The sequence below is a fragment of the Xiphophorus hellerii genome, chromosome 14 (assembly GCF_003331165.1).
Source record: "Xiphophorus hellerii strain 12219 chromosome 14, Xiphophorus_hellerii-4.1, whole genome shotgun sequence".
NCBI lineage: Eukaryota > Metazoa > Chordata > Actinopteri > Cyprinodontiformes > Poeciliidae > Xiphophorus > Xiphophorus hellerii.
The window spans coordinates 16,095,810-16,112,543 of NC_045685.1; the positions used below are offsets into that span (position 1 = coordinate 16,095,810).

The following is a 16,734-nucleotide window of genomic DNA, read 5'->3' on the forward strand; positions in this document are numbered from 1 at the left end:
AGGAGATCTGATGAAGGCCTCCTGGCAGTAACAGCTGAAACAACACCTTCTTATAAGAACAACAGCGCAGGCGGGCTCCGCAGTTACTAACCCCCTCTCAGCCACCCCCGCGACTACAGTGTGACGCTCAGATTAGCCGGGAGCCGTGTTATGAGCTGAAGCCTACCGCAAAGCATCCATCACTGAGGATCAAGCTCAGGCTTAAGCAAATGGATGACAAGGGATAGGAGGCAGGCGGCAGCTAATACCAGTTCACTGTATCGCATTGATTTTCCCTGCCGCACAGCGCCCCGTCGATAACAGGCTGCAACATGAAAGGAAAACAGCCTGGCCACTCTGTCTTAAAGATTTTATTTGGTGTTTGTGCTGCTGCGGATGAAAGGGAAAATCTGTGTGTGTGTGGGAATTAGAGCTAATAAAGCGTGTTATTTAAGGGGAAATACGATGTGAAAGAAGCTACGATTTGCTTCAGAGTAACTTAATATAATTAAAAAAGCATTAATGTCTCGTTTCTGTAATTTCTGCTAAATATTTAGATTGGGGATGATTTCTCAGGCTGTTATTTATTAGCAGCCGAGTTCCCTCTGTGATCTAAATGCTCTTTAATTATGCAGCTTGTTTGATTGGCGCTCGTGACCTAAGCCGTGAAGACAAAAATCAAGTCGACTCGCCCTTTTATCTGTGGGATTTTTCCCTTCGCTTGCTCTCGCTATCTCGGTCTCTCATGCACATATGCATCCGTGTGAAGTGACTATTCCATTTAGAGAACTGTCAGAATATACCCTGTGAGCACATCAGGCTGTTCCTATCCTCTGTCAGCTCCAGCCGAGGCTGTGTGGGGGTATGTCAGAAATGTGCAGGGATAGATAAAACCCGTGGAGCCAAACAGCTTTGTTTCATTCATTCTCTCTCTCTCTTTCTCTCTCCCTCTTCTCTTCCCTCCCTTCTCCATCTTCATCCTCCGTCCTCCCCTTCCCTCTCCTTGTGCAGGCTGTGAATACCCTGCATCTGAGAAATCAGACCAGACTGACTCACAGGGCTCTGTGAGCCAGTGCCACTGAGGCTGCCAAAGCATGCTGGTGCCAAGCTGTCCCACCATGCACAGAGCCAGACCCACGCTGCTGCTGCTGCCACCGCTGCTGCTGCTGATCCAGGGTCTGCTACTCCACCTCGCCGACGCTCAAAGTAAGTGGTCCGTACGTTTTGACTCGTGGGATGGGGGTCGGGAGGGCTCAAAGGAGTCATCCCGCTGAGTCGGAGAAAGGTTTGGATGTTCTGTTTTCAAATGTCCTCAAACACAAAAAATGACTGAAGCACAATGTGAGCACCAAACATGTACAACTTGTTCGTAAAACTTAAAACAGACACTCTGAAGCAGTATCACAGGGAAGAAACTTTGAGATCTTCTTACGACTTCCAAAGAAATATTAAATTCATGTAAGGTTTGGTTATTTGCATTGAAAGCACTCATGGCCCTTCAAACCATGGTCATGTGTCCCATGATGATGAAAATAAAACAGGTTTTAAGACATTTTTGTATATAAGTATTCACACGTTTTCTGCTCAGGTTCATTTGAGTTCACTGATCCTCATTGAGATGCTCCTACAACTTGACTGGGGTCTACAGTTTGTAAATACGGCTAATTGGCCATGATTTGTACTGGAACAGACTGGTCTACATAAGGTTTGCCAGTGAGCAACAGAGCAGAACCAAAACAATGAAGCCAGATCAGTTATCTCTGAAACTCAGATACCAGACTGTCAGAGCACAAGGGATAGAAAGAAAACCTTCAGCAGCACTGGTGCTGCGGTGCCCGTTATTCTGAAATGTGGAACCACCAGAACCCTCACTGCTCTAACAAACTTAGTGCCTTTGAGATAGAGTACCCAGAGAGAAGCCACTCCTCACTACAAGACATGCCACAGTATGCTTGAATGATTTTTTTTTTTTAAATTACCTGGAGAAACAAAATTCTCTGGTTGAATGAAGCACATAGTACCATATTTTGTGGAAAAGGCACTCTTAGTTACCTGCCTAATCCCATCCCTACAGTAAAACATGGTGGTGGCAGCATCATGCTGTAGGAATGTTTTTCTGCTGCAGGGAATGGGTGACTAGAGGGTGAGATGAGAAATACATCAGACATAGGAAAATCACAAATGAGTCACTTTGTTGAAGTCTTTAAGCATCCTTGAATTTGCAAAAAAGGAGAAAAAAATCTGCACCAAAGAAATGAACAACAAGGACACATACACCCTCACTTGTTGTTGCTTTTAGATGATTGAAGACTACTTCTCCATGAACAAACATTGACAGAACTGCTACATGTAATGAAAACACATTTAAACATCTTCAGGTATGGCAAATTAATTTAATTAAGTGTTTTTAAAGGTTTAAAATGGCTTTTAATGCTGATGGTGCTATACATTCCAGTAAGAAGATTTAACAATTCCTTAGCCAGGATCAGGCTGATTCTTATTGGCAGAATTGGGCGTAAGAGTCAGCAAATGACTTATGTATTTATGAAGGAATTCACACTATTTTCTTTTTCCTCCTGGTTTTGTGCAGACAATTTAATTGGTAAGGAAGTGAAATGGGAAATACAGATGAAAAAAAAAACAGAAGTACATTAAAATTCAGAGTCATTACATAGAAAAGAGTATGCAACCTACTTATTTCATCTTTTGGACTCAAAAGCTTTTTAAACAAGCAATACCTTTCAGAGACAGAGTTACACTAAAAGATAAAAAGGAAATCTGACAGGGGAGTTAGTTAAATAATTGACCAAAAAAATTGGTATCATTAAAGACATGGCAGGAACAAATACCACAGTTCCTTAAAAAAAAAAAAGCACAATATGCTTATTGTTGTTTTTTAAAAAGTAAATCTACAATAATTCCCACTACTAAAATTTTTGGTACAATTATGCTATTTATAAAAATAAGATATTTTCATATATATGTAGATTAAGCGACTGTATAGAATAAACACATGACTTGTGGCAGTTTTCAAGTTAAAGGTACTTATTGCGCAGAATATTACACCTTTTTGGTATTCAGCTTCATATAGAGCAACACTGCAAGCAACAGTGAAATTGTTACTTGAATGACTCAATTTGAAAAAAATCCCTGAGGCAAAATCTCCCCAATGCTTCATTTATGTCCTCTACAGTTACTGCATCTGTTTTACACACTTGTGTTTTACAGGAACAGTAATTGCAGTTGTGCAACGTCCTTCTGCTTACATTACATGTGAAGGAGAGAGACAAGGTTGGTGATGAGAGGCGCATTTTAGAAAAAGATCACAAATGTCAAAGGTCTGGGATCACAACAAATAAAACAGAAGCAAATGTACCCTGTACTGAATTAGTATTGTATCTGTGGAGCAAGAGGTTGATGCATTGTCCTGACTAATCAAGGACAAACTGGATTATACACAGAAAATTATAAACATCAAGTGATGAAATGAAATATCCTGTAACAGACAGGGATCTTTCAACCATCTTAAGTTAGGTTTCATATTTGAGAGAGAGCTAAGTTCTGCTGATGAGTTCTTATAAAGAAATTTCAACTGGGTAGACTTTCATATCTCAAACTCTGAATACCTGATGTTAAAGGAGAAATTAACATTTTGGGACATTTGGTGAAAATTCAGGTACTCATTTGATGCATTGTTTCATAAAACATTGAGTAGCTGCAGCCCTAAGAGTAAGCAAGATAGTTAAGTGATGAGTTAAAAAGAACATCATTTAAAAAGTGATTGGTGGCCCTCTTTTTGTTTCTGCACCCTGATTGTCCATGTTTTTTTAACAGAAGAAGACAGACATTATTACTCTGTGCACATAAAACACATAAAACTCTGGTTTGTAGAGGGCTTTCTGTGGCAACGCCTTGAAGGGACTTTAAACCACGAGGGTAAGACAAAACAGCTGAAATAATTTTCAACCCATTTCTATAACTAGCACATCCCTATTATGAAATTAATATTTTAAGTACTGACATTTCAAAAAGCGTTTCATTTACAGGATGGTAAATAGTATTATTGGAAATTGGATTTTTTTTACATATATACATTTCATATCATCCTTGGTCTAGCTTACACTTTATGCCTTGTAGTTCTTATTAAATGTGCTTTAAACAACAACAATAACAAAAAACATCAATATTTCCCACTGACCAAACTGCTCATCTCACTGAAGCTCAAAATATGTTTCTGTCCTTATTTTCTAATACCCCCATTTATTTTTTCTTCGTCTTTTTTGTTCGGCCTGTGCCAAGAATATCACAATGAGAAATCTTCTGAATTGAGTTACTCGACATCAGACATCTGCTCAGTGATGTGTGACAACAGTTTTCAAACCTCATTGAGCTTTGGTCCTACACCAAAGATTCCCCCCCACCAACACCCCCTCATCCTCCTCCTCTTTCTTTTAACAGGAAGATCCATGAATCATTAGCTCCATAGTGAGATGAATAAAAATTTTATTGCTCCCTTTTGCACTGACTGAAATCCCCCCTCGGTTCAGCCGAATGTCTCCGACTGACTGAAGGGATCATTCACCCAAGGTCATATACAACGGAGCCACGCAAAGTGAAATTGATGGGCGAAATTTTAAACTTTGTGCTTGAGAAATGTTCCCTGCAATCTCTTCAAATGGCCTTTATTTTTCTTCTTCCCTTTCCTACCGCTACATATGTCTCTCAGCAGGAGAGGAAAAACAGTGTTACAGCGTATTCCTCTTTTTATGTACTGCTCTCCGGATTTATAGACATGGTTTCGTTTATGGGAACTTTGCAAACAAGGCATTATACACTATATTCTCAAAAGTATTCTCTAATCTATCCAGTTCAATGTATCAAGGTGTGCCAACCACTTTCTTGGTCAGAGGTGTATAAAATAGAAGATGTAGGCATGCAAAAAAATTTTGTTAGGAGCTCAATGAATTCCAATGTGGTACCAATTGTAAAATACCTCCAGTCATGGAATTTCCTAACAACAAATTTGAAGGAAATAGAAATGGCAGCAACTTGGCTACAAAGTGGTAGGCTTGTAGAGTCATTGCATGGGGCTGTAGGATCCTGAGCTTGGATAATCACCAACTTTCTGCAGATTCAGTAGGTACAGACCTTCTTGACCTTCATGTTGGCTCAGGAACACCGCCGAGAGCTTTATGGAATGGGATTTTATGTCACTGCAACAGCATCTAAGCCACACATGAGTATAAGACATGTTGCCACTGGACTCTAGAGTAGTTTCTGGAGTGATGAATAATCTCTCAGCTTCTCTGTCTGGGTTTGGCAGTTATCAGGAGAATAACCTTTTTCAAACATTTTGAGGACATCCTCTTTCTGTCATGATATGTGTCTGAACACAACACAAGGTCCACAAAGACATAAATGAACAAGCTTGCTGTGGAGGAACTTGACTTTCCTCCTTTCCAAGCTGACAAAACACCTTTGAGATGACTTGGAAAGTGAACTGTGAGCAAGATCTTCTTGCCCAACACCATCGTGCTTCTGGAAAGCCTTCCCAAAAGAGTAAAAGCTGCCACAGCTGCTAAGGGCTGTCTGACATCATATTAAACTCTAGGGATTAGGAATGTGAGGTAACTCATGCCTGTGCGTGAAGGCAAATAAGCAATAACCTTTGACAATATAATGTACGTTACAGAGGAAGTTATCCGAAACGTTCATGTTCCGAAGCATAGTTTCAACTAAAATAACAGCTGTCACCATTCAGACATTCCTTCACTGCATTTGAGCCCAACTGTAACAGAGAGCTGCACAACTGTAATAGTTGACACCCCCACAACCCCCCTTAATCCTCCCAAAAAAAGAAAACTCGTGGCTAGTTTCCTTCCTCTAGCTGTCTGATCGCCTGCAGCTGCCATTACCCTCACACTCTACTTTAAACAGCTGTGCTGGGCCATCGTTTCCAAGCCAAAACAAACGTCACATGAGGGGAGTCGTGGCAGCGGCTGTCTGTCTGTGACTGAAAGAGTGTCTGGGAGTTGGGCAAGGGGTTTTTATTGGGGTGAGGTGTGGAATACGTCTGGCAATACAAAAAATCGGGATTTTAGTCTTTGTTGCCATGCTGCCTGAACACCCAGGTTTTTCAGCTTCCCTTCATTGTTTTTCTTCCTAATCGCTCTCTTGTCAGTTTTCTCATTTCTTTTTTCTTCCCCTACCCACTTCTTTGTTTTCCTCCTTCATTTTCTACTCGGCTGTTTTGGATGCTCTGCACCAGCCCCCGTTGAGCAGCTCACAGGAGCATTCATTTCCTCAGCTGTTCCGCTGCATAACCATATCCAGCCCAGACGAGCTCAGACTTTTTCCCTTATGTACGAAGGATTCACTAAAATTTAACGGTGGGCCTGAAGAGAAAACGGTGCTCTGTGTCCAAACCAGGTCCATTTGGGTGTGAGTAACCCTGGAGGCTGAGTCTGCCTGCTCAACAGATGGCACCATCATCAGCAATTCTCATCTTCTGCTCTATTCTAAAAGAAAATGGCATAAGACATACTCAGTGAACATTTTAGTGATAAGTCCTACAATTTCTTGCAAAAGTATTCCTACTTTAACTTTTTTTTCTCTCAAATGTTACAGACATAAGCTTCAATATATCTTATAAGGATTTTATCTGGCACACCAAAGGAAAAAGAAAAGTGACTATCGTTTTCAAAAAGTGTATCCTGTGAAGAGTTTAGAGGTTTGTTAAAGAACAAATGTGAATAATCATTGTCGGCCAAGGAACACAGCAGACAATTAAGCTTTACTCTGTAATGTTATGCAGCAATACCCAAAGTTTTGATCAATGTGCAATTCATCATCTCAACACAGAACAAGCTTGGCTCAACTGAGAACCTATCAAGACATGGGTTGCACCTAAACTGACAGGCGAGGAGAACATTAACTGGGAAAGCAGACAATAGGCCAACGGTAGCTCTGGAGGATTTGCAGATATCCTCAGCTCAGGTGGGGAAATCTGTGGACTGTACTATTAGAAGTTGGTCACTTCACAAACCTGATCTTTAAGGAAGAACAGGAAGAAGACAGCTTCGGTTGAAATGAACAAATCAGTTTACCTAAAACCTTGGAAGGGCCTCATCAAATACATGAAAGACAATTCTGTGGTCAGTGGAGACATAAATTGACATATTTAACTTTTATTAGTATAAAAAAATATTAAAACATGATTTTTTCTCTTACACTTCACAAGCATCCACCACTTTTTGTCTTTATGAAATAAAGACCTAATTAAGACTTTTACATTTGTTTGCAAAATCAGTGACAGATTTTCGAATCCAGTGAATTGATCATTTCAAACCATATATTTTTAGAAGGTTATTTTTGATTTGCTTTCCCTAATCATCTTTTCTCTTTGGCAATTTCTCTATTGCTCTCCACCCTTTTTTCCCCTTCACTATTCTTCACCTTCTTCTACCCCTCAGTTGTGGCATTTTTAATTTGTGTGGCAAATTGGGCTTGGCGGTGGTATGAAAGAGGGCCATAATTGTCTCTGGTGGGCTGAGAGGAGCAAGCACAAGAGAGGCAACATATAATTTACACTTTTCACTGTGAGGTGGAGCCAGAAGAAACCATCTGAGATGACAGTGGAGGTATTGAACAATAATAAAGGTGTCAAATTGCATTTTTAGGAAAATCCTGCCTCAGACACCAAACCGTCCATTTGAGGCCGTCCTCTGCTGGAACATGTCAAACGTGGGCCTAATAGCGTTTTAATTGATTACTCACTTTGGATGGCATGGTGAGTCACAGTGAGCCAGCATGATTCCCTTTAACACGTCAAATGAGTATTGACAGACTCAGCCAGCCTCTCGACATGAAGATGTTAGCACCCGCAGCCCATCTCTGTCTCTCTCTTTTTCATGAACAAACCAGAGCAGAACAAGCACTCCCAGCATTCACACCCGCTTAATGTATTAGCAAGCGCTTCTTTAGAGCCAGCAATCAAAGGTGGGCCACATGGGATAAAATCAGCAGATCATCTATTGAAGTTCTCTTGATGCGCCGCAGGGTGAAAAAGGCAGAACAGAGAAGTGTGACAGCAGAATTATTTGCATGTTAAAGCCACAATGAGGAATTAAGACAAATCTGTCTCTATAGTATGTTAGTGCACCGTTCTTTCATAATTGCATACTCATACTTCTCTCTTTTTGGGGGGTAGGGGGAATTGTAGATGTGACGAACCAATTAGTCATATACTCTGCATTGAAACTGCATTGGAAGATACAATGCAGTAGTTTCAATACAGTCTAGGGAAAAACTTAGCGATATATTAAATCAGTTGATTCTATCATAATTTCCTGTAAAAGAAAAAGGTTTTAGCTTTTTACTGCTGTGGAGTACACAGATGCGTGTTAACTAAAAGTCAAGACATACAGACATCAGCAATGAACTTGTAGGAGCAATTTCGTCAAAATTTAGACATTATTTTTTTGACAGCAGTGCTAAAGGAAGATGCATTCTCATAAACTTCCTTGAAATAATCCAGGTGGGAGGAAAAATCCGTCAAATACAAACCTCTTTCGAAGAACAATAGCTTTAAGTTACTTGTGCTAAAGGTGTTTCTGCAAGCCATTAAATATTGAGATTTGCTCATATTTTTTCCCCAAACGTGAATGTTAAACCACATTTCACAAGCATCCAATATCTAATGAGAGCTTGTTTGTTGAGTGACACTGCAACAGCAGTCAGCAATAATGGATATTTAATGTTTTGTTCTTCTTTGTTCTTTTTACACAAATGTATTTGAGAAAAAAAGAACAAAAACATCAAAAAATGCAATTTTTGCAAAAGATCTTTTGCAACAAAATAAAATTACATCATATTCAAGATTATTCAGTCGTGACTGTTTTTTTATTAACGTTGCTTGCTTTTTTGTGTCAAGAATGAACTTTTTTTTTTTCTAACCACATGGCCCAAAAGTAAAGCGATCTAGGTTTGTGGTAAATCTCTGCAGACAGCCAAAAAAAATAAAAATTAAATACATTGCTCCATTGTTGTCATTTGCACTGTATATGTGAACCAATAGCTGGCTCTGGTCATTTTGTCAACTGTTTTTTTTAAAGATTCAAAATCTCCATATCAACTATAGATCTTTAGACCACTTATGAATCAGCACGAGAAATTGTTCCCTCTGTGTGAGCAGAGTCATGTGAAAAGCAATGAACCAACTCCAGTACTAACATGTATAAACTGTCAAAGTCCTAGTAATTGCCTCTGCACATACACTCACTAAACAAATTCACCTTGTAGCATGTCCAAAGGCTAATGATACTCTATTCCCCAGATTACATCGGGTTATAATATGTGTGTTTTATGCATGCCCGGCCTAATATGAATTATTGTAAAATAGTCTCGTATTTGCATATAGGCTCCCGGGCTGTACTAAAATTAACATTTTTACAACAGCTCAAATTAAATCCCTATGCTTAATTTGCCTGCATGCTAATTTGAATTAAATCGAGTCTATTCCATTTGCTCTTCCACTCGTACCCACACAATCATGTACGAACGCACAGTATGTACTCTGAAGAGCTGCATCCTGCGATTCCCCCACACCTCCCTCCTTACACACACGCACACCGCCTGGCACACATTACACCAGAAATACACAAAACACACCAAACCTTACATGTTCGTGGTCTCATATTAAATGACATTAAAAGCGAGAGGGGAACAGGACTCGAGGTTGGATCCAACTTTTAAATCACCACAATTCCTCAAGTCTGCCGCCCTCGTTCATCATCCTGCCGGACACTGCTCAAGTGGAAATCTCATTGTTGGCTCCACTCGTTCATTTCAAAACGTGTCCTGGTACAGTATATCTTTGAGAACGTGCATCGATATCCGCAAGGGGAGAGCATACATCAAAAATACATGTGGTGAAAACACCTTTGCCACTTGTGTATTGGAGAGCGCTAGGGCTAAATTACCGCGTAGTTAGTTGGGTGAAGACTGAGTCTAAGATAAAAACATGTTATCAAGGGTTTGCAAGATTCCACTTGCTTGCAGATTGAACTAAATGAGAAAGAACTCATTATCATTTCGTCTGCTGTAAATTCCTGCGCCAACTGCTTGTCAACAACGTGCTGTGCAATTACGTCTAAAGGTTGTATTAGCCCCATTATTAACTCAATGAATGCCGACTTCTCCGGCAACTGTGCCCAAGTGTATTATTTAAGACCATTAGCCCGCACATGTGGATTGCGGTCATTTTCTTTCACATCAGGACAAAAAAAATTACACAAAAGCCAAGCAATTTTCATCACACCCCTGACCTTCCCACTCAAGAAAAACAGATAATCACATACGACAGAGGCATGTTGTTCAGGGCCCACATGAAGGTAATTAAATGTTCGCCCTCATTTTCAAAGTGCACTTAAAAAATAACTGGCTTGAAAACGGTGGAGTCATTTATCTGTGTTATAGCATTCATTTTTCAGTGTGGGAATATTGACAGAGTAAAAGTGCTTGAATCGAATTTGCGAATCCATTTTGGTGGTCGTCAACAAAACTCACAAATGCCCTTTTCAAAAGCCATGATCCACAAGATGTTCAAGAAACACAAGAAGTAACTAACCTCACAAAGTTTGAGGGAAACCCCCTCTCAAAATATAAATCCAGTCAAATATATTTTGCTCCCAGATGGATTTTCTTTAAGTCAGCCAAGAGTTGCTAATTAAATGCACTTAAAAAATTCAGCAAGAACGTTTTATTGTTTTAAGCAGCAGTTGAATCCAACTAATGACAGATTGGCCAGACAGTAGCAATAACCAGAGAGTAAAAATGTAATACTCATCAATCTAAAATTGATCATAAAAACATTTTCAGTCATAAAATTACATATGCAGACTTCTATCTATTTACAATGTATTTAAAAAATATTTGACTTTTTCAGATTTTTGCCCTGTCACTTTAAAATGTTTTAGATCATGAAACAAATTTTGATATTAGTTAAAAATAACTGGATTAAATACAAACAGCATTTTTTTCCCCCCTTTTAAATATTAAGAGAAACTTTGTTATCCAAACCTATTTCACCCAATGGGAATACGGAATGTAATTCACATCCGGTAGAGGAGACTAGTACTTTATCTCACTGAGAGACTTGGATGTCCTTTTTCCCTAAATAAGTGCAATTATTATTTGAAATTGGAACTTCATATTTATTGTGTCCATCTGCCTCTGATATTAGCACTACTTTGATGATATTTTGTTGGTTTGAAACATAGAAGCATGACACAAAAAAGCAACTACAGAATAAATCTGTAAGGGGGCGAATTCTTTGTCTTTTTACACCGCTGTGTAAACCTGGGGAAAGCTGGGAATAAAAGAACAATCTCAATGAAATAAAATACTGCCGTAAAGAGAAATGGTCATTTTTAAACAACAAGGTCATAGAAAAGGTCATGCAGAAGACACTATGACGACTTGTAGTTTATTGGGCGTCCTACCCTATTGTCATTCAATGAATTTCCTCTCCATATGAAACAATGTATTTCAGTCAACCTGATACTGCCTTATCAGTCCTTGGAGCACTTAACATGCCATAAAAACAATGGCGGACCACAACAAAGGAGTGCACCTCGCTCTCTTTTACTATACTTACACAAGCCTCTCCCGCCTCACACAAGCGCTCAAACAAAGCCGAGCTTGTCACATGTCTTTAGAGCCGGTGAGTTGAGCACAATGCCAGCTGTTTTGCATCTGCTGGGCTTACATTTGGCACAGCACCGGTGCTGCTGGCACGCGCACTAAATCCGAACACCCTTCACACGCCGTGCCAGTGAACCGTAGCAAAATGCAGGTGCTTTGTGACATTGCCGCAGTGACAGTGCAATTAATAGATTGATGTTGTAGCTGCTGCAATGGGATTACTTGGCCAGTCAGGTCTGAAATACATGAGCATTCACTGTGCAGTTGATGTTTCATGGCAGCGTGAACAATGAAGAGCGTGAGATCATTTCGTCTGCACAAGCTACCTTTCCAACAAAGTGGGTGGAAAGAAGCAGACGAAAATAGAATAGGCTTTGTGTTTTTTTGTTGTTGTTACTTTTTTTTTTTTATATATAGTCATTTGAAAACATCACCATAAAAAAACACTGCATTTGGAAACAAGGGATGCACCAAATACACAGCAGGTGAGGGTAACTAAATGATTTTCCTCTTCCACTTTCATTGCAGATCTGCTCAGTTGCACACAGCAACAGCGCATCTTTGGTTTGGAAGTGAGAAATAATTTATTTTGTAAAAACAGAGGTCAGAGGTGTGAGAGGTTCTTGTTTGAAAACTGAATTTTCTATCCAGGATGGATTATTGCTAATTTTTCTTCTCAGGAACGTATTTACATACTGTGGTTTCCCTTTAAAGGGCCAGCGTCCAGCTGCTGGTGTCAAGTACTGGTGACTTGACAAAAGTACAGTTTTGTACTTGGGAAGAGATGAATACATATACAGTACTTGCAGATTTGTAGTATAGGCCTTTATTAAGGCTTGTTAAATGCTAATATGTAAAAAAAATAATAATAATTTAAATCTATTTTAAATCCTTAGTCCTCAGATATGACCAATACTTTTACCCTTTTATTACAAAAATGTATTCCTCTGATGTAATGGTAAAAGTAATGTTGAGGTTACAGTGAAGGATCTGTGGTGCTGTGGGCCTGTTTCTTTTTTAAAGGACCTGGGAACCTCGAGAGAGTAAAACTCTTCAAAGCACCAGAATATTTTAAATCACAGATTTTGCTTCAGCGATAAAAGCTGATCTTATTTCGAGGCTTTTTCCACATTCTTCCCAGGGGTGCTGATAAACGTCGCCGCCAGCGAGTGTCATGGTTAGAAAAATAAATGCCATTGAGTTGGATTCTTTTATGATTCATGTCATTAAAACTTCTCCAGTTTAAAGCTAATGCATCCATGTGTGTGGCCGCGCACGCGAGCCGGTACGGGTAACACCTGGCCCTGGGCCAGAGCTTTGGTCTCACTCCAGGGGTCCTGCGAGGGCACCGTGATTCACTGATCTCAGCTCAGCACATTTGTGCGCCCAGGAGGCATGTTGGGATTCTGCAGTGGGGTTAATGTTCTAAACCATTCATCTCCATGAAAGTGCCGCAGGCCTGTCTCTCAGTCCTTAGCCAGAAAGGCTCCCATCCCCACCTCCTTACCTAAAAGTTCTCACCAAAGGCTTGACTCGGATTGGGAATCTTTACGCCGCGAGCTCCTCCTGTCACAGCTGATTTGCATTCTGCCAAGTGATGGAGTGAGCGCTCAAAGTCCGTCTTTGGAGAGTAATATCTCCACCCTCTCTCACACACACTGCATCTGTCACTCTGCCGTCACTCCACCCTCTTTTCTTGTTTGCACGCATGCTCGCTCATTAACTCGCACACTTATCCTCGCACACCCAGCGGCTCATGCTCCCTCCCTCTTTTGGCTTCTCCCTTCACTACCAGATGACTCACACCATTTGGGAGGCTGAGATTTATAGTGACGCACCACTTTAGTGTGGTTTATTAGTTATGGCAAATGAGAATGAAAGCTTGCGCTGAGGTGAAAATGCTCTCACGCCGCAGCCAGACCCATAAGGCGTTTTAAATTAAAAACTAAGCCAAGTCCCTGTTTTCATAGGCACAGCGTTTCAAAATGTCCATCCTGTCACATCATGGAAACATGGAAAATGCATTCCCGCCTGCGCACTTTTACCAAAATGTGTCTGGATGTTTATGAGGTGTTTAGACAGCATCCATCATGGCACCCAGGATTCAAGTGTTTCTGTTAAGTTTTAAAACTCCCCTGGCTCTATCTTTCATGCCATTTGTTATTCTCCCATTGACAAATTAACGACCAATTTGTCTTTATTGCTTGAGTTATGATCAAATTTATGTAAGGTTAAGTGAAAGTACTTAATGTAAAAGGAAAAGGAACTCTTTCCTTTTAAAAGCAACCCGTCATATTTCTTGACAAAGCTGAACCCTCATAAGGTCACACTCTTTCAGCTCTTACACACTTTTTTTTGTCTCGTTCAGTTTGCAACTTGGTACAGGAGATTTGTGCCTACATGGATTTCTTTAAGTCTGCACTCTAAATAAGATTTGCCCACTCACGTGCTTTTGCCTCTGAGAGAGAAAAAAAACTCATGTGAGATCAGACTGTTGTACAGGTTTCTCTTTAAATCTTTCAATTTAACTCCCTCCTGTGTTCAGTTTGCAACTCATTGCACAAATATGTGTATATTTTAATATGTGGATATCCTTGGATTAAAAGCATCCCACTGTAGATTTGGCTTCGTGTTTAGAGTTGCTGTCTTGCTGCAATGTGAAACCCTGCTCCAGTCTCCGGTGTTTTGAAGCCTGTGGCGCGTTTTCTTCCAGGATTACCTTATGATGCTGACACAATGAAGTTTTACAATGGTCATTGTATGTTTAGGGTCAGGTTTTTAATTTTGTTCCACAGGTAACATTTTGGTAACAAAATGTGCAGTTTTGCTGTCATCTGACCAGAACCCCTTCTTCCACATATTTTCAATGTTCCTACTTGGCTTGCGGTTGCCTGTAAACATGATTTTCTTTCAACAATGACATTCTTCTACTCTTTAATAAAGGGCACATTTCTGGAGCACATGGCTATTAGCTAGCTAGTTAATAGCTGCTTCCTTGATTAATGCTATCCTTTCCCAGCTGGTCAGTTTAGGTGGATCACGATGTTTTGGTGAGTCTGCAGTTGTGTCAATTTTTTTTTTTCATTTCGCCTGTAAAATACATTGAAGGTCAAAATCATATCCAGCAAATCTGACTCCCCACATTCAAATCAGATTAAAGTCAAAATGTAATTGTCAGAGTAGGAAAGTTTAACTATAGCACCTTTAAAATCATTATTATTAGTATAATTGCCGTGTTGTACGTTCAGCTTTAATAAGAATTAGTTATATGTTCAGCTCTCACTCAGACTAAATTAGTTTACGTTACAGTGCATTAAGATTCGGAGCAGCAACACTAGTTCACATTGATTTGTTTTTAGAAGTTATTGATGTCATTCTTGATTCAACATATTGAACTTCACTGATTCATAGATCACATTAAATATTGTTGTTCTTCTAAATGAGATATAGGCACAAATATTTGCTTTAAATAAAATATGGATTTATGTCAACTTCAGTTTGAACCAAATCAACATTAAATCATTGTCACACCACCATGCTTATAAAACGTCATCAATGTTCATCCTAGTAAATATGTGCATCATCCACAGACATGGTGAGCTACAAACTAACCCATGAGATGCCAAGTGTGGTATATGTGACAAAATGCTTTTAATCTTAATTATTTGAGATTTAAAGATCAGGAAAAAAACGCTCATTTAGCACCTGCTTTACCAACACTTTTATGCACAGAATGCACAAACAGGAATTAACTTGAAAGAAAGAAGCCAGAATGAATTTAAATGGAAGAATGAAAAATGGAGATTAAAGCGAAATTGTTGAGCAAACATGTAAATTCCGGCAAAAATAATTTGTCGGAAAAATCACAAGATGGAGAGATATTGGATACCCAACATGCAACAGAAGAACTTTACATGGAGATTAAATAAATGAACAGCACGATTAACTTTCAAAGGAGTTGAGTTCACAGTAATAAAAGGAAGATAAGACTAATATGGTTTACAGGGATTTTTTATGTTTATTATTAAGATGAAAGATTATTTTTAAAATAATGAAGCCTTCAACTTTAATCCTTCTGACATGATTAGCTTTCTGGCACATTACAAAACAACCTAAGTTTTCTTTTTCAGTAGAATCAAAAAACAGTTGAAGGAAAAGTTTAAGGTAAGCAGAACAAAACTCTTGACTTGCTTAGCATGAGTCAACTATTTTCCAGATTTTATTTATGAACAAAAAGTACCTGTCCAGTGATAGGTTTATTTTGTCACAACCTGCAAAGAACCAGCCAGAGACAGAGATTAGGTTTCTTTTGATTTCTTTTCTGCAGAATAGGAGAATTGAGAACAGACGCGACGAATCGCTGTCAAACACTGTCCGGACTCAATTCTACCAGTTCTTTCTTTGCATTTCTCTTTATTGTATAGAAAAAGGAGGTTGGGCTTCTCTTCACACAGTCACACAGAGAATTGACCAACCGTCTTTACATTCTGGAACCTCTCATGGACATGCCCTTATAAGGGCATGTGGCTGACCACAACTAATCAGTTACATATGGAACTAATAACACATGAATGTTTAACGTTTTTAGCTTCTAAGCAAACATCCTAAACAAAGTTAATAACATACTACAAAAGAAAGAGAAGTTAAGTAAATATAAAAAGAAGAATAATATGAGAGTAATAATATAAAAGAATAATATGAAAAGAATAATATGAAAACATAACTTGTAAAATAAACTCATGAGTAAATGAACAGGAGGATAACTTTCCTAACATTTCCCACCTGTTTTTCATATTAAGCATGAAAAGTCTAACACAGACATCAGGAATACATCACTTGCTGGCACATTTTCAATGCATCCATCATAACGTTAGACATCAGGGTGCCCCTCAGTGATAGAGGCAACAAGTTGATATTGATATAGAACATGTCCAACAGTTTTGGCTATCAGAGATTTTAGACATGGGATTATGCAGGCAGTAAAAATACAAAACAAGAAAAGAATAATAAGAAGAGGCATCATTAATTTCAACAGCAGGTGCCACCATGGTC

General features: G+C 39.2%; 1 protein-coding gene across 43 annotated transcripts in view; it reads left to right on the forward strand.

The window, feature by feature from the left end:
- Positions 1-16,734, forward strand: part of LOC116732739 (receptor-type tyrosine-protein phosphatase delta) — a 459,528-nt gene that overhangs the window by 328,414 nt on the left and 114,380 nt on the right. For all 43 annotated transcript variants that reach the window (XM_032583123.1, XM_032583122.1, XM_032583125.1 and 40 more), the window contains one exon: positions 991-1,185. In XM_032583123.1, coding sequence (XP_032439014.1) covers positions 1,074-1,185 — 112 coding nt within the window. In that variant the 5' untranslated portion in view covers positions 991-1,073. The remainder of the gene's footprint in view (positions 1-990; positions 1,186-16,734) is intronic.